We start from the raw sequence: 19,201 nt of genomic DNA, 5'->3' as shown, positions 1-19,201 counted from the left end.
TATTCTGTGGGATTTGCCAGATTAGGTCTTGCAGCGTTGCCACATAATTTCTTAAAGTTCATTTCCATAGGAGTATGCATGGACTTACATTCTACCATAGCAAATATTTCAAGAAGCTTAACAACATATTTTCCTTGAGAAAGATAAAATTCTCTTTGTCAGACCTGTAGACCCAGAAAGTAATGCTTCAAACCAAGGTCTTTCATTTCAAATTTCGTAGCTAACTCACTCTTACACTAGAGGATAAGAGGTTCCCCTCCTGTCAAAAATAAATCATCAACATACAAACCAAAATGGAACTTCACTTTAAGAAGTTATACCTTTGATTTTGGATTGAGTTTCCGCTGCATTTTTTCTATACCTTAGATTTCTTGTTTTCTTAGGATGGCATTTTCCTTGATTTTCGAAAGTGTCTTTTCTATAATCAGATTTGTTTTTGAATCTAGGTGTTCTTCTTCTTTTTCTACACTCACGAGCAAAGTGACCATGCTTTTGACAATTAAAGCATCTAACTTTTGACATGTCTAGATTCCCTTTAAAGGAATCATTTGATTTGAAAGTAGATTTCTTTGAAAAATGATGAGACCCTTTATTATCTTTCTTTCTCGTCATAGGTTGAAAATGCAGTTCTCCTTATTCATGATGTGAAATTCTCCTTCTAAAGATCATTCTAGCCTCTTAAATACACTTTCTCAAGAGCTCATCAAATGTGGAAATAGTGTTGATATTGTTAATGGTGGTGATAAAAGTATTCCAAACAGGAGAAATGCCACCGAGCGCAATCAACACCATTTCCTTGTCGGGTACAACTTCACCAACTGTTGACAGTTGATTCCGAATTTTGGTCATTGTCATGAAGTATTCTTGAACCATCTCTCCTTTGTTCATCTTGATGTCCTTCAGCTGATTCTTCAAGGCAATAAGTTGGTTCAAGCTACTGATTGCAAACATGTCAATTAGTTGTCATGCATTTCTTTAGCTTTCTTCAAACCAGAAACATAAGTAATAAGATGATCACTAAGAGAACCAAAAATAATTTTTCTAGCTTGAATTTCACCATTTTTATGTTTGGATTTGACAGTAGCACTTGCATTCTCTGGTGGATCATCTATTGTGCCTTCAACATACTCCAAAACTTCGTGTTCTTCAAGAGCGATATCTAGCCTTGTTTTCCATGGACCAAATTTTCAAGCATCATTCAGCTTCTCCTCTACCTTGAAGTAAGACAAAGACATCTTAATCAAAAAACTTTGGCAACAATTGGGGTCTCTTTAGGTGATCTGTGGTCTCCTTGGACTTGTCTTCACCAAGGCTCTGATACCATGTTAAAATCTGAAAGTTCTATGCAGAAACTTAAAAGTTCTTTGCAGAAACTTGAAAGTTCTATGCAAAAAACTGAATGTTCTGAAAATACTTTGCAGAAAACTAAATGTTCTATGTTGTTACAATTACTTAGAATGCAGATTTCTTCTTCAAAACTTTTCAGATCAGCAATTGTAAATAGAACATAAACTTAAGGATCATATGAAGACAGTCAAGCACAAATATGAGAATCTGAGAGTTAGGTCCAATGACCAGGGCAAAACCTCTCAAGAGGAAAAACCCAAATGATTTTTTTTCTATTAAATTTTTTCAATTGTTCAGTAGAGTATAGACAGAGAGAGTGAGAATGATGCTCTTTCTCTTTGATTGAAAATCTCGTCCTTCTATTGATCAAATCTTGTCTTTCACACTTGCTCTCACACTTCTCTTGCACGCACTCAACACTTGCTCTCCTTCTTCACAATGAACATGCTACTCTCAACTCTCACTTACTCTTGCTTAAATAGATGAGAAAGGAGAGGAGTTACAAAATGAATTCATGTCTTAAGCCAACAATAGGAGAATTGAATTCCATGATGGAGGAGTTTACTTGAGTTGAAGTGTAACTCATCCCAATAATAGAGAGAGATACACTTGTCTTGAAGAGTTACAATTCGAATTAGAGAGAGAGAATTACACTTAGACATGAGAGAATATTTGGTGAGAGTTACAAATTGAATTGAATGAGGGAGTTACAAGTGCATTTAATGAGAAGTTACACTTTTGCCATACATCAAATTAGTGAGAGAGAGTTACATTCTCTTAAGTGTGAAGTTATTATTTTATTCCAAGAGAGAGGTTTGATTTGCGAAGTAAAAGATTCTCAATTTAATTGACTTCTTCCATGGGACTACTGAGAATTCATTTTTATTAATCCATTAAAGGTGAATGACTTTAGACTATTTTATAAACAATAGTATCATAATAATAATAATAATACTAGTAAAGATTAAAATATTAATTCTTGAATTTTATAATCATGATTGATTTGATTTTAAAGTGGATTCCATATGTTGAGATCATCCTTGGTCATTTAGACATGACTTTCTATTTTTGGAAAGTCACTTCCAAATTGAGATGTGACTCACTATTTTTGGAAAGTCATATTACAATTGTTAGGAATGAAATTTTATTGTAGGTGGTTCAAACAGAACTGAAAGATATGATTTCTTCTAAGAGAAATTCATCCCTAACCTACCAAATTTTAACAGCAAAGACTTGATGAGATCTTCCACAAATAGGGAATGTGCAATGTCCAAATTTTGAGGAGATTCAGTATGATGGACTGTAAGTCCATCCCTACACCTATAGTGACCAATCTTAAGATATTGAGAGATTTTGCTTCAGATTCAGATTTGGTCGATCCCACAATGTACAGGCAATTGATCGAATCCTGGATGTACCTGGTTAACACCATGCCTGATATTTGCTTTACAATGAATACCCTGAGCCAATATATGGTTGAGCGGAGGCAGATATACAGTGTTGCAGCAAAGCATGCGTTGAGGTACCTACGTGGTACAGTTGTATATGGTTTGAGATATCTCTCAGGTGGTGAAGTGAGGCTACAGGGATATACTGATTCAGATTGGGCAGCGAATACAGAGGACAGAAAGAGCACCTCAAGGTGTTGCTTTAGTTTATGATCGGCTATGATATCTTGGTTTAGCAAGAAGCAAACTTTTGCCACACTCAGTATAGCTAAGGCAAAGTATATCACAGCCAGTGCCACAAGTCAGGAAGCAGTGTGGCTTCGGAAACTAGTTACAACGCTATTTCATCAAGAGCCAAAGATGACCTTGATCAAAGTTGTGTTAAGCTTTAAGAGAATCTAGTTTTTCATGACAGGTCGAAGAATATTGAAATCAAATATCACTTCATCTGAAACATGGTGTAGAGAGTAGCAGTGAAGCTCCAGTACATATCCAAGGGGTCAATGAGAGATTAGATCTCCACCCTTGATTAAGGAGCGCTGAGATCTAATCTCAACCATTGATGCTAGGGATAGGGCTTCTCATCATTATGAAACTAAAAAGGAGTAAAAAAGCAAAGGAGAGTTTCATTCTTCATGTGTAGAGTTGGAGAAGTGAAAAGGAGAAGTTAAGAGGACAAGTTGAGGTAGCAATTGCTAAAGGAGAGACAGATTTACAGCAAGGAGAAGACCACACAAGCTCAAATCCCAAGACTGGAAGGGTGGCACAAAACCTGAGAAGGTATAGTAGTACTTCCAGTGCATTTCTCGAGGAGGCTTAGCACATTAAATGTGGGTCTTTCAACACGTAATACGAGGCCGAGATTGCAAGTTTGAAGCATGAAATTTGAGGCAAGTGTCAATGCATTTATTGCAGGGAAACTGACATGAATATTAGGTTGCCTATGCATGTATTTCGAGGCTGCCTATGCATGAGTTTCAAGGCAGTTTGGGTGTGTTTTTCAAGGGAGCTGGGCACAAATTTATAAAGACTGCCTCAGCACGAAATCCCAAGCAAAGGTCTGGACAATGGCACGAGTTTCAAGGACAATAGCACAAACTTCTAGAGTGACCCGAATTTCAAGGGAGAGATAAGTACCTTGTGTTATGTATTGAAGGTTGTAAAAATTCTCTGAGATAAAAGCAAACACAATCCCTCTTCTAACTAGTCTTCCTTTCGGGGTTTTTCCAGGGCCATGTTGACCCAAAATAAGTGTCCAAAATTTATGTGCATGCTTGTGAATTTCTTATCAGCTAAAAGTCAAAGTGAAAAGTAGAGGTAGTCTCATGTGTTTCTATTGAAATTTTATATACATGTTTAAATCAACATATAACCATGGGATGTGGGCATCAAACATGATATGTAAAACAAATTGAAATCGGGTGGAGCTACAGGACACAAAATTTCTACAAGAAGCCATAAATGATTTTCGCTGGGCCATGCTAATTTAGCCAAGGGTGAATGGTCCAGGGACAGATCCTCTCCAGAAACCATGAAGGACTTTGGCTGAGTCATGCTAATTTGACCAGAAAAATTTATGTAATTCACCTAAGAAGCCATAAAGGACTTTGATTGGGCCATGCTGATTTGGCCACGGATGAATGGTCCAGGGGCAGATCCTCTCCTGAGAAGCCTTGAAGAACTTTGGCTAGGTCATGTTGATTGGACTAGAGGAGATTGATACATTTACCTGAGGAGCCATGCTGATTTGACTAGGCCATGCTAATTTGACCAAGGGTAAATGGCCTAGGATACTCACATTGCCTACTCAAGGATGGAGTGATCTATAGACGTGCATGTGAAAAGACACTACATCAACGTAGCAAGCTCATGAACTTTTCTTGTGGAGGAGGAATTTCAGCTGAGGAGAAATTTGTTTGCAGCCAAAGGGAATACCTCTCTCGCTAAGAGGGAATGTTGATTTTTTGTGTAGCATCGAGAGGTATTCACGCATGCCTAAGTTGGCTTAGAAGAATTAGGAAGAATTAAATAAAAATTTGAATTTTCTACAAGTCAGCCCAAGAGGGTGAAGGGACGTGCCCCTTGGGTTATTTCACACCAACTGACTAGTATATATAGATGATGTGACATTTCACTTTCATGATCAAGAAAGAGCAATTAATCTTCTCTGTCATCATCATCTTATCTCTCTGAGAGAAGCTACACGTGTGAAAAGAAGGAGGTCAATTTTGACTAAAGTTGACCGAGATTTGACCAAAGTGTTTGACCAAGAGTTGACCACAGATGTACAGACTCGCACGTGTGGATTTGACCGCAGTTTGACCAACTGGAGGCCACACGTGTGGACTTTTTCCACAGGTTTGACCGCAAGTCCGAGGGTTGACCACAGGACCAGATTTTGACCACAAGAATTTATTTGACCATCGTTGACTTTTGAGTATTTTGCATAGTTTGACTAGTGTTGACTTGCTAGAGTTTGACCAGGTTTACTAGTATTTTGACTTGGATATTGGCACAAATTTGTAGACAAATTGAATTTGTAAATCTTGTTGAAGAATAATTTCTCCTAAAGAAAAGTTGTTGGGTTTTCTCCCAAGGTTGCGTTTCCTAGGTGGAAATTTTTTGTGTCTATTGTGCATGGTTGTCTTTCTATGATCTTTATAATTTCCACTACATTTACTGTTGATATTTTCTAAAGTGTAATTGCTCATTGATATCAATGGCATAAGAATACTATGTGAAAATCATTAGGAATTAATTATCTGGCAAAAAATTGTATTCTATTGTGCATCTTGTAGAAAATTCAACAATGCCATGGTGGAGTACACCTCCATCATGAAGAACGATGGTTGGGACATAGTGCCAAGTCCAAAGGGGAAGCCAATAGTGAGTTCCAAGATTGAAAACTAGGCATGCACCTACATGTGTATTGTCATTTGCGCTTGTATTTACGAATGAGAACTTCATGGTCTCAAAGTCAAAGCCAAAGGTCACAATTATTCAAGAAGGTAATAATGGTGACAAGGAAATGTTCGCTATGGTTTATGCTGCAAGTTTTGAACCTTGGGATGTGATAATGTCAAATATTTTGAATGAAAGAGTAACTCTGCAAGACTTCAAAGGCATAATTTTTTGTTGCAAGGTTAGATTTTGTGAAGGGGTGGGTTGCTACAAGACAATTCAATGACTCTCACCTTACAACAGTTTCGAGAGTTTCATGAGTGGCTCGACACATTCAGCCTTGAGGTATATAATGGATGTCAACTGACAATCCAAGTCACAGGGCACATCCCTCAGGGTCATGTGTCCCGTATTTCACGTGTCGGACACGAAATACGACCTAAAACGTGTCGAAAACAGTTTTTATCGTGTCCTCCAATTACGACACACATTTTCGATGTGGTGAAAACGTGCCCTAACTTTTTTTCCTCTTAGGACACGTGTCCCACGAAAAGTCACTCATAAAGCCCACACATGGCTCATCTTTTTTCGGTCATTTTTCACCATCGAAGCTTGCTAGAGTCGCTGCTGTGTTGGAACTTGGTCATTGTTTGCTCGCTGGAGTCATTGTTGTGTTGTGTTGGAAGTTCCTTCAACAATTCCCAACTGTCAACTTCACATCAACCTGGGTCCTGCATAATAGTGTTCATGGTTTGGAGCTCGTGGTTTGGGGCTTAAATTTCTTGTTTTGGAGTGCGTGGGGGGCAGGTCAACATTTTCTTGTATTCCATACACCCATATCTATATAATTTGTATCAATGTATTCAAGTGTCTTTTCAGGTGTCGGCTGTCATTCACGATTTTTAACTTTTGAAATAGCTTTCTTCATGGTCTTTATAGCTCGATTCATTTGCTTGTTCTCTAAATACCCATCCACAAACATTTCCCATGTTTTAAAATTTGGTTCTCCTCCTTTTTCTAAAACATGTTCAAGAAAGACTTTGTGACCTACCTTTTCAATCATTCCTTTTGGGATATAGTGGCATCAATTAGTACATTGGGCACTCTGATATCATAACTTAGGCCATCGAATTCCCACGCTTCAAAACATTTTTTGACTCGCTGCATATCTCCAAGTTTGACCAATGAAGAAAGCATGCATACATAGCCATTGTATTGTTTTAATTGCAAATTCCAATGGTTACAAAGAGTTGACTTAAATATATAGGAATCTACCTAGTTGAGTATATCTTGCAATTGCCCACATTTTCCAGGATGTGCAACTTGAGTAACTCAGATTCATATACTAGTTAACAAGAGAGCTAAAACTGTCGAGAAAGAAAATATCAGCGTATAATGTCACATGTGCAATACGCAGAATGCCCCTGTTGAGATCCTTGATTTGGTTTTCAATCTGTTTAATAAGTTAATAACATGAAGATTCAAGAATGAACATTGAACTCTGAGCAATGAACATCATTGATGTAGTAAAATAATAAACTAATACTATATTTCGGTAACTTAATATGGATCAGGAACTATATATATATATATAAAACGTGTCCTTCGTGTCCTGTTTCCGGGTCGCTGTATCTCGTGTCGAATACTCGTATTTACGTGTCCTCCATGTCCCGTGTCCTCATGTCATGTGACTTAGCTGACAATTCTTCTTGGTTGGGTACTTGGAAGAAAGTGAAGAGGACAGATTTCAAACTGGAAATTCAACACTAGAACGCAGCTTACTAATGGTACATATAGTAGTAAAGGAAAGGGACAATAGCAAACTAGAATTTGGGATCCAAGAGGTAAAGCGGGCAATTCAAGATAACAACAAGTACAAGTAGAAAAACTGCAGAAAGGCGGTAAGTTTGAACATAGAAATTTTAGCAGATGCACCTGTAATTGGAAAAAATGTCAGACAGCGGATTTGGAGCTACAGCAAAAACAATTTGAAACTCGTGAACAGAGTACATGAATTATTTTTACCCTAGGAATCTGATTCAGGAGCATATCTTCAATTTCACAAGACCTAAAAGGTCTTGTCAAGTTTACTAAAGGGAGTGGGTTCCCTTAATTTAAATTATCGTATTTTCCTAAGTTTTAATTATGTTCTAGAATATTTTTAGATGATAACACTTTGTCTGAAAATGTCGTAATTGAAACTACCTTTAACAATTTCTAAGGCTTTGTAGAAATCTTAGGAATTAGTTATAGATTATGGGAGGATATTTTGGATCTAAAACCAATTTCTAGTTTTATTTTTTCGCCTATATATTGTAAACATTCGAGCAGAAGCAAAATAAATGTGCAGGGGGCAAGAGAGTTCAAAGTGTGAAGATCCGAAGAGACCAAAGGGGAGAGGAGTGTGATATCATTGCCAAATTGTAATCATTCTCCCTCAGTTTGAATGATTGAATAAATCTTAAGTTTTCTTTTGTGTTTCCTGGTTGATGGACAAATGGTGTATATGTCATAGTTTGATTGTATTGCCCATTTTGTAATCTCTATTAAAGAGTTGGGTTACGGGTAACTAGCCAAAGCTCCGGAGGAGGTTTTAATTCTCAATTTCAAGACTATCAAAGGTTTCATTCTTTGTTATATCAGAAGACTCTGAAATCATGAAAATCCATGAATTTTCCCAAGTAGTGTGCCACAGATGTCAATTAACAAATTTGTGTAACAGCAATATTGTTGTCAACTTTGAAACCTCTGGTAATAAAGTTGCACCTTACAGAGTTCTGTATCGGCATTGGAGTTCTTCAATAAAACATTTGCATTTTCTATAATAGCGATATTGAATATTGTGGTTCCATAGTAGAGCTCCACGCCGGACAAGGTTTGTGTTCCAGAGCAATGTTATGTATTGAGTCTCATTGTTTGAAGAAATTTCTGTTTTTCAATTCGGTAGATGTCTTATCTTTGGTGCTAAGATCGTCAATTAATGAAAAGTGGAACAAATAAATTCACGACAATTGCCACCCCTTGTGTCACGCCCCTACACCTGCGGTAGTCTTCCAACCGCTTGTAGCAAGGTGCGGCACCACCGAACGCTTTCTTTTCACCAATACTAACATTCGTGGACTACGCCTACTTTCACATTAACATACTTAGCTTGTGTTTCGCAACTAAGTAAAAGCAATTATCCTTTATACTTAATGAAGCCCATACTCATTCATTATCATCATGCAATTATACCGAGAACAACAACAATTGCAACAAGTATAAAGGGGAGGGGCAACTCCCCGTAATGTGAGTCTGCCCGACAATTTTATTAAGAATATCAGTTTACAATACAAGTGTGTCTTGGCTGAACCAAGTCTCACACTTAGACAAATTTACAAAGATAAGCAACCTGCTTTTACAATCATGTGCACCCTTGCACAAAGAGAAGTGCTCACCCGAGCCACTTTTCCTCTCTACCAAGTCCTGCACAAATCTGCATACAAACCGAACCCCGGCACACTTGCCTACACCTCAACCGGCACAAGAATATACCAAATCTGCACTTAGATAGTGCGCATGAGATGTGCGCATCTCCTATCTCCCCTTGCGCAGATTTACTCCTCTCCTTATGCGTAGAAGTGATGATTCAATTCGATGATTTATGAGCCTTCATGCTCCACATATATATACCAAGGCTACGTGGGTTTACATGGGGTGTGCAGCCCCATGGCCGACCCCACAACCACTCACGCATGCCCATATGCACCATGTTTACAAGTGGGCTTTCATATGTTTTAATATCGCATATATATATATATATATATATATATATATATATATATATATGCTCACGTCCAACACTTAGTCGCATAAGTGTTCTCCATTTTGTCGCATTTAACGTCGCATTCCGTCGCATGCATTTGTCGCACCCGTCGCACATTTCCTCCGCGCGCCCGTGCGCCCGCCCGCGCGCCCGCTCTCGTGCACGACTCGCCGGTGCCCGTCACACTCTTCTCCCGAAGGCCTTACACCTTGTATCTCATATTGGGCCGATATCGGATCGGGTCCCACAAGCCATTGTAAAGCCATCTCGGCCCGATAAATATCAGCCAATATCATATCGGGTCTGCCTCAACACACTGAGATCCCAATGTCAGGATCTGTCAATTGTTCCAACCAGAAACATTCACAGTATTTGTGGTAAAATTCACCATCATCTCGGGGGGTTTATATCGGGTCTTGTTTGTAACTTTGTTATGCAAGGCTGATGTCCGCTGGCCGAGATCCTTCAGGCCCTCAGTCATAGCACCAGTCCTATGGGGAAAACAAATCAAGTACCTGGCCCTGAGAAATTTGGGGTTCTGTCTGCTTCACACTATGGTCTGAGGCTGAAACACATCCCTGTGCTACTTAGACCACAGAACTTGGGATTCAGAAGTATTGATCTGGGGATTGTCAGTAAGGTTGGGGTTTGCGCTGTGATTTCTGTATAAACAGAAATACACAGAATATCGAGAGTTAAGAGCTGATTGCAGACGAGTGTGGACCTGAAGCCCAATCCATAGTCATGATTGCTACGAAGGTATGGGATCTGGCAGTGGTGCTAGATTAACCAAGTTCTGCCACTACACTGTAACAGGGAATATTGATGCAGTCAGCATCAAGAACTCTGAAGATTGGGCTGAGTAAGAAAAAAATAGAGACAAGCCAAGGAATTTTGCCCTTGTAGATTTTGCATCTGTAACATGGTGAATATGTGTTACAGAGAGCCTATGAGTAAAACACTCTGTTTGCAGTGAATTGGTGGATAAATATTTTTGGTTGTTTATGAGTTTTCAATTATTATTATTTCTCTGTATATGAACTTACTTCTTGTTTATGATTTGCTTCCACTTAGATGGATTTAGTTTATCATAGATTATATGGCTTGCATTCCTAATTACATTTTCATGAATATAATTGATGCTTAAAATTGTTTTAAATTCTGCATTAGAATGCATGTATGGGGCACTGGACATGTTACAAATACAATTTATTTTATTTCTTTCTTTCTTGCAAACAAGTAGATAACAATACTGGGTACTCTTCAAATAGACAACATTCAGTTTTCTCTGTTCTTTATTTGAAAAGATATAACTTGATGCAGCAGTTGTAGAAAATATATTCTTGTTGCAGCAGTGTTAAAAAAAAACTTGATGCAGTAGTATAAAATGCATAGGTGCTTTTAAGTTTTTAGAATATTTTGCTCATGTGCAAAAAAGAGGAAACAAAGAAACCATCAATATTTGGAATTTCCAAGAATCTAAAAAATTTGGAGCAGTTACATACTTGTCTGCCGGTACATTGATGGGACCAAATGTATCCCTCTCCTCTCTGAAAGCTGTCGAAAGTGATCTGCTGTATGTAAATGATATGCCATGCATCAAGGAAGATGCAGTAGATATAGATAGATGGCGTCGATATGCTGAAATGAATGCCATTATATCACACCACCTGCAGCAATGATAAAATGAGTTAAGGTCCTTTCAAACTGATAGTTTACGTGGAGTAAAAATCAGACTCTCAACAGTTCTCTGATGTTGGATTTTAAAGGGAGAAGATTGTCAGAAGGTGTGATCGCTGGCTTCTAAGAAGATAATCCATTGCCAATGTTATTTATTCTGCTTCAAAAACAGACTAAGGTGTGTGTGGCAAGAATGCAATATGTGTGAAAATTCTAAGTCTAGTATCAAGAGTGAGAAGAAGAAAAACAAAAAAAAAAGTATCAACCTCTCAAATCACAATCTTAAGAGCCCTCCATGCTGGCTCTCCTTTCAGCTGGGAAGTCCCTTGACTACAAATATCCATAACCATGAGCAATATGTTCGCCAATTAAACTCAGCCGAATGGAATGAATCTCATTTCCATTAAAATTGCATTCAGATTGACCTTTAAAATCCTTCGTTTTTTTGAAAAAACTTGCTAAAATTTGTTTCTCTCTCAAAATTAAATGAATGTAATGTCTAGTTTTACGGTTTACCTGATGAAAGCAGACAAGCCATGGTTTCTTCTTGTTAATTTTAGGATAACAATGGTATGTTCTATGCTTAGAGCAATTTTACTTCAATTTTATTTATTAGCCCAATATCATATCCAGTATAGCAATCACATCAACATGATAGTAAAATGCAGATAGAACATAAACAATAACAGTAGAAGACAAGCCAACACAAGGGGACACAAGATATGGCACCAGCCAGGGACAAACCCCAATTCTTCTTATAATTCTTCAAAAGTTCAGCACAGAGAGAGAGTACAATTTACAATATTCACTTGCCCAAACTGATCAGTCAAAACAACAGAAACAGAAAGCCCTAACCAGAAAGTCAACATTGGTCAACAGGGTTGAAATTGACCTCCAAAACAGCTCGGTCAACCTTGGTCAACTCGGCCTCCAACAGCAAGATAATGCAGCCCAAAACAATCCGAAAATAACCAGTCAAATCTGGTCAACAAAAGTCAACACAGCAACCTGAATTAGGGCAGTCAACGCTGGTCAATGCAGGGGTCAAACTGCCTCGGTTTTTGTGCCAAGAAAAGCGGCCTGCCCAAACAGAAGTCTCCCCCACACAACTGAGGTCAAACAGGGTCAATGCTGATCAAAGTCAGCCTCCTGAAATTTTGGTCAAATCTGGTCAACACAGCAGCTAGAAAAGACAATCTTCCTTTCGCACGTGTGGAGAGAGAGAGGCCCAGAAATCCGTACCCAATCAAAATGAGAGAGAGAAAGATGAATGAGATGAGATGCCAAAATGAGGAGGAGGCACATTGTATTCATATGCAACGTTGAAGGCTGGAGGAGGCACCTTGTATTTATATGCAACGTTGAAGGCTGGAGGAGGCTAATTTGATGGCTGGCCGACCTTGACAATTTGTCCATAATCAAAATAAATTCATAACTTCATTTGTACATGTAAGAATGGGATGATCTTTAGATCAATCCTACACCTCTCGAAAAGAGGAATCCAAAAAAAATATCAGTTGTCTCATAAGAGTTGTCCAAAGTGATGTTTGGCCCTAGTTGCCAAATTTAACACTCCCTCTCAACTAGGGAGAACATCACCTGCCAAACTGTCTGACAATCTGTACCATCCTTGTCACTGCACTACTCTACTTTGCTTTTCTCTACTCTGCTGAACCATGAAGAAAGAAAAAATGATCGAGAATGTATCATACCATTCTCCACTGACCCGAAGTCAATCTACAACAACAGAGAGTGTGTCATACCACTCTTAACTGACCCATAGTCAGTTTCCATTGATCCCAGATCAATAGAACATCCTAACATAGAGAGTATAGTAGTACACGATGCGTCCATCGGTAGTACTATGGTCCCTATCCTCATTTCCCTACTCATTGGCCAGATGAGAGGAACTTCCCATGAGTCTTGGACTGCATGGGTAGGATGTGCCGACAGGAGAAGGTGAACCATTGATCCTACTCCTATGCCATAGGGGAGGGTGAACCACTCAGCCTATGCATATGCCACCATGGGGTATCACAGGGGAAGGTGAACCATTCATCCTGTAAACAGCTCACCACTAGGGAGTGTGAGTACCCTATGGTCGCTCATCGCTCCAAGAAGTACCCCAAGCCCCAAGAGCTCCCAGAGCTCACTATCCATCTCATACAAGACCCTCATAAGAGGGTCTCTCCACGACTCCAAGTCGTTCACAGAAGGTTAAGAATTTGACCTTCCCGAGGGGCTTCGTAAGAATATCGGCAACCTGCTCATTGGTCCCAATATGATGGAGCCTTATTGCTCCCCGTTGTACCATATCCCGAATAAAGTGGTACCTGATATCAATATGCTTGGAGCGATCATGAAACACAGGATTCTCAGAAAGACGAATCCCACTCTGGTTGTCACAGAAGATCACGGTGGTATCCAACACATGTCCAAACAACTCACTAAAGAGCTTCCTCAACCAGACAACTTCACAGGAGGCCAAACTAGCAGCAATGTATTCAGCCTCAGCGGTGCTTAAAGCAACCGACTTCTGCTTCTTGCTCATCCATGATATTGAAGTAGAACCTAGAGAGAAGCAACATCCTGATGTGCTTTTGCGATCCACCACATTGCCAGCCCAGTCTGCATCAGAGTAACCATGGAGCCTCACATTCCCGGCAGTGTATCTCAGTCCATAAGTGATTGTGCCCTAGAGATATCTCAAGAGATTCTTGGCAGCAATCCAATGTATATGATGAGGCTCGACCATAAACTGACTCAATGTGTTCACTGCAAAACATATGTCCTGGCAAGAATTCACCAAGAACATCAAGGTCGCTATGAGTTGACGATACTCAGAAGAATTTCCCAACCCGGCAACACTTCCGCATAACTTCTTGAAGTTAAGTTCCATCGGAGTAGTCACGGACTTGCAGTCCACCATCCCAAATCTTTCAAGTAGCTTCACAACATATTTTCCTCGAGAAAGGAAAATCTCCACTGGCTTTTGCCAGACCTCCAACCCTAAGAAGTAATGCATCAGTCCTAGGTCCTTCATATCAAATTCAGAAGCCAACTCTCTCTTACATTGATGAATAAGAGGGTCTGCACATGTCAGAAAGAGATCATCCACATAGAGTACCAAGATGAAAGGTCTATCATTCTCAACCTTAAAGTAAAGGTTCGGATCAACTTCACTTCTTGTATATCCCAGCGTCATCAGATAGCTATTGATCCTCTCATACCAAACCTGGGGTGCTTGCTTCAACCCATAGAGGGCTTTCTTCAACCTACATACATATGACTGATGATCTTGAACTTCAAACCCCTCAGGTCCTTCCACATTGACTTCCTCCTTAAGTGAACCATGCAAGAAGGCAATCTTGACATCCATCTGATGTAGATTCCATCCTTGTGAGGCAGCAAGGGCTATAATCAAACGGATGGCGATGTAGTGAGCAACGAGTGCAAATATCTCATCATAGTCTACACCTTCCTTTTGGGAGAAGCCTCGAGCAACAAATCTAGCCTTGAACTTCTCAGCACTTCCATCAGCACCATGCTTGATCTTGTAGAGCCATTTAGAGGTGACAACAGATTTGTTCTGGGTCTAGGGACCACATACCAGACATCATTCTTCATAACTGACTCGTACTCTTCGTTCATAGCATCCTTCCATTTGCTTCACAACTTCTTCGAATGAGAAAGGTTCATACTGAATAATGGTGCTCATAGCAGTTAAGTACCCTTGGTACCTATTAGGCTTCTTACTTTCACAAAATGTCCCCCTCTGTGCAACATGTCTCTCAGCATCTTCGAGAGTTTCCCTCAGCCATGAGGGTCTCCTTTTGGAGGAGGAGAGCTCACAAGGAGGAACAATGGGATCCATCGGTTCTTCAACATCGGGTATAGGCTCATCCTATGAATCTCCCTGATTTCCTGCATCTACTTCTTTGTCCTTCCTTGGAATAGGAAGGTTGTTAATCTTCCTTAGGGCAGCATCCTCATCGAAGGCGACATTATGACTCAACTCTACTTCTCTTTGACCAAGCACATAGATTTTATATGCCTTAGAAGTTTCAATGTAGCCCACAAAAGTTCCTTTCTTCCCAAATGCCTCCAATTTACTTCTCTTTTCTTTCGGCACATGAAAGTATACAGGACTACCAAAAATTCTAAAATGAGAAACTTCAAGTTTCTTACCAGTGAAAATTTCTTCGAGAATTTTGGAATCCAATGCTTGATGAGGGCATTGATTTTGAACATACACAGCAGTGTTGGCAGCTTCTCCCCGTAGGAACTTTGGAAGTCCTTGATCATGAAGCATGGCACCAGTGTTCCACGGGGACTCGCGCCCCCCTAGGGGTCTAGTTTCCTCGCTCCCCGCGCTTCGGGGACTTGGGGACGAGTAGGGGTCGTTTCCCCACGCTCCCAAAAATGAGGAAACTCAGAGGGACGTGCCAGGGAGTTGTTTCCCTTTCCTGAGGGGGCGTTTCCGAAAAGGCGGGCGAGGGGGTCATGAGGGGACGTGGTACACGTTTATGAAAAAACGATTTTCTATAGTTTCACTGTTTTAAATTTTTTAGGCTGCTGTTTTTTTTTCATTTTTTCATTTCTTTTTTTATCATTATGTTTTGAGTGTTCACTGTGTTTTAAAAAAAAATGAAACTGTTTTTGTAAATTTTAATTTTTTTAAATTGTTTATAATTTTTTACTGTATCAATATGGTTTAAAGTTTAAAGTTTAATCATAATGTATGATGTATGATTATAAATTAGAATTTTAAATTTATATGATATTAGAAATTTAGATAATGATATTCACATCAATGATCATGCTTTGCAGCTTTTCAATTCAAACCAAATTGTCATAGTGGACTCAATTAATAAACTATATTTTATATTTATAAGTTTTTAAGACCCTGATGCTCCCCCACGTTTCCTAAAAAATGGTGGGGAGCTTTTGCATAGGCCGCTCCCACGCCCCCTCGCTCCCTTGCCCCCTCGTCCCGGAACCTTGGTGGAGCATTGCATGGCACGAATGGCTTCTATAATGGAACAATTCTTCCTTTCAACAACACCATTTTGCTCAGGAATATATGCAGTAGTAGTCTCCCTCTTAATGTCAGTGTCCCTGCAATAGTCATTGAATTCATTTGACTCATACTCGATTCCTTTATCGGTCCTCAATATCTTGATCTTCTTCCCTGTTTGACTTTCCAGAAAGGCTTTGAAGGCACAGAACCATGAAAATATTTCGTCCTTCTTCTTCAAGAAATATATCCAAGTTTCTCGAGAGAAGTCATCCACAAAGACAGCATAATATAAATATCCTCCTAATGATGTCACAGGCAACATACCAGATAGATTAGAATGAACCAATTGCAAAATGTTTGTGGTCTTGCTATCACCTGAGGGAAATGGTCCGCTTGTATGTTTCCCTTGGCACATCCCTGACATACACCTTCATGCTCTATTTTGAATTTGGGCATACTTGTAACCATCTTCCTAGCATCAGATAGAGCCTTGTAATGAAGATGAGCAAACCTCTAGTGCCATAGTTCAGATTGAAGAGATGTGTCGCAAGACATGGCTCCCAGTGGACTTCCTCCAACTTGATATAAACTGTCAACCCTGAATCCAAGAGTAAATGCTTCTTTGAAATTTCTTTTCCACACATGTACCTTTCCATCGATGAATGCCACCTTGAATCCTTTGTCTTCCATCGTCGAGATAGACACTAGATTCTTCTTTAGATCAGGTACATATAGTACTTCTTGAAGATGAACGATGTTACCTTGATTCAATTGAAGGGTAACATTCCCAACTCCCTTCACGGGATAGGTGGCATTGTCTCCAAGGATAATTTCCAAATTTGTATCCTTCTCTATCAGATTTGAAAGAGCTTCCTTGTACCTGGTGAAGTGCCTTGAGGCACCACTATCAATCAACCAATTTCCCAAAGTATCCGGAGGAGAGGCAGTAGAGAGGGCAGATATAAGATAAAATTCCTTTTGCTTAGAATTTACAACATTAGACTCATCATACCTAGAGTTTCTTGTTCTTTTAGAAGCTCAATCATATCCAAGTTGAGTAGCGGAAGCATTCCTTTTCCCTATTTTGTTGAACCTGCCATTCCTTTGATTGCTGTTGTTGCCCCTAGAATGATTGTGATCATCATCATGAGATCTGTCCCTTGTATTTGGACACTCCCTGGCATAGTGACCAAACTTGTTGCAAACGAAGCATCTTCCCTTCCTTCCATTTTTGAATCTCAATCTTCCTTGACTTTGCTTCTTTGAACATGCATTGTTCTTCCTCTTGGCATGAACGGAGAATGCAATAGGAGTATTCCTATTCGAAGCATCTCCAATTCCATCATCCTTGTTTCTTCTTGTGAACATCTAGTCAGCAATTCTTCAAAACCTAGAATTTTGCCATTATTGAGAATAGTAGTGTTGAACACATGCCATTCGGGAGGGAAACCTCCAAGGGCAATGAGAGTGAGCTCCCTGTCAACAATAGCTTCACCAATCAAAAGAAGATCATTTTTGATCTCGGTAATCCTCATGAAGTAGGATTGAATATCCTCACCTTTTCCCTTCTTTATATCCTTCAACTTGTTCTTGATCAGTGATTGCTCCTCACTCTTGCTTGGGCTTTGTCTTCACCTCAGCTCCAATACCATGTTAATTTTAGGATAACAATGGTATGTTCTATCCTTACAGCAATTTTACTTCAATTTTCTTTATTAGCCCAATATGATATCCATTATAGCAATCACATCAACATGATAGTAAAATGCAAATAGAACATAAACAATAACAGTAGAAGACAAGCCAACACAAGAGGACACAAGATATGGCACCAGCCAAGGACAAACCCCAATGTGGTGAAACCCTCGATCAATTCTTCTTATAATTCATCAAAAGTTCAGCAGAAAGAAAGTACAATTTACAATATTCACTTGCCCAAGCTGATCAGTGAAAACAGCAAAAACAAAAAGCCCTAACCAGAAAGTCAACGTTGGTCAACAGGGCTGAAATTGACCTCCAAAATAGCGCGGTCAATTCGGCCTCCAACAGCAAGATAATGCAGCCCAAAACAGTCTGAAAATAACCAATCAAATATGGTCAACAAAAGTCAACGCAACAACCTGAATTAGGGCAGTCAACGCTGGTGAATGCATGGGTCAAACTGCCTCAATTTTTGTGCCCAAAACAACAACTTGCCCAAACAGAAGTCTCCCTCACAAAATTGAAGTCAAACAGGGTCAACGCTGGTCAAAGTCAGCCTCCTGAAATTTCGGTCTCCTGAAATTTCGACCACCTGAAATTTTGATCTCTTGAAATTTCCGCCTCCTAAAATTTTGGTCAAACCTGATCAACGCAGCAGCTAGAAAAAACAGTCTTCCTTTCGCACATGTGGAGAGAGAGAGATGCCCAGAAATTCGTACCCAATCAAGATGAATGAGATGAGATGCCAAAATGAGGAGGAGGCACCTTGTATTTATATGCAACGTTGAAAGCTGGAGGAGGCTGATTTGATCGCTGGCTGACCTTGACAATTTGTCCATAATCAAAATAAATTCATAACTTCATTTGTATATGTCAGAATGGGATGATCTTTAGATCAATCCTACACCTCTCGAAAGAGGAATCCAAAAAAAATATCAGCTGCCTCATAAGAAAAATATTTCCCAAAACGTTAAGTAAAGGGGGTCACGTTAGGACACTCTTTCCTAGGCTAGACACCAAGCCTTAGGAACACTTGTCCTTGGTAGTCCTTTTCTAACAACCTCACTCTAGCCCTTGAGCTAAGAGGGAGGCTGATTTCTTTCCTCAGATATAAAACACACACACACACATATATATATAAACAATTTGAACTAAGGAAATTACAAAATAACTGAGGAATCTACAAAAACGAGGATACCCTGAGGAAAGTAGTAAACGTAAAATTTTCAGGTATGAATTGCTTTTGGTTATAGTTACTTAAGCATTTATCCTTAGGAACACTTGTCCTTGGTACTCCTT

General features: G+C 39.4%; 1 protein-coding gene across 2 annotated transcripts in view; it reads right to left on the bottom strand.

Annotated features, from left to right (window-relative positions):
- Positions 1-19,201, bottom strand: part of LOC149154739 (fumarate hydratase 1, mitochondrial-like) — a 178,545-nt gene that overhangs the window by 152,185 nt on the left and 7,159 nt on the right. Inside the window, exons 1-2 of one of the 2 annotated variants that reach the window (XM_089440813.1) lie at positions 11,448-11,469; positions 11,007-11,171 (exon numbers count right to left, since the gene is read on the bottom strand). In XM_089440813.1, coding sequence (XP_089296939.1) covers positions 11,007-11,158 — 152 coding nt within the window. In that variant the 5' untranslated portion in view covers positions 11,159-11,171; positions 11,448-11,469. Of the gene's footprint in view, positions 1-11,006; positions 11,172-11,447; positions 11,470-19,201 lie in introns of those variants that run through there. The other variant, XM_089440812.1, reaches the window with a different exon arrangement.

Source organism: Pinus tabuliformis, chromosome 9, assembly GCF_031772625.1.
Source record: "Pinus tabuliformis cultivar Carrire ecotype Pingquan chromosome 9, CPIR1, whole genome shotgun sequence".
Lineage (NCBI taxonomy): Eukaryota > Viridiplantae > Streptophyta > Pinopsida > Pinales > Pinaceae > Pinus > Pinus tabuliformis.
Note: the sequence above shows the minus strand (reverse complement) of the source record. Positions and strands in the feature narration are given on the sequence as shown.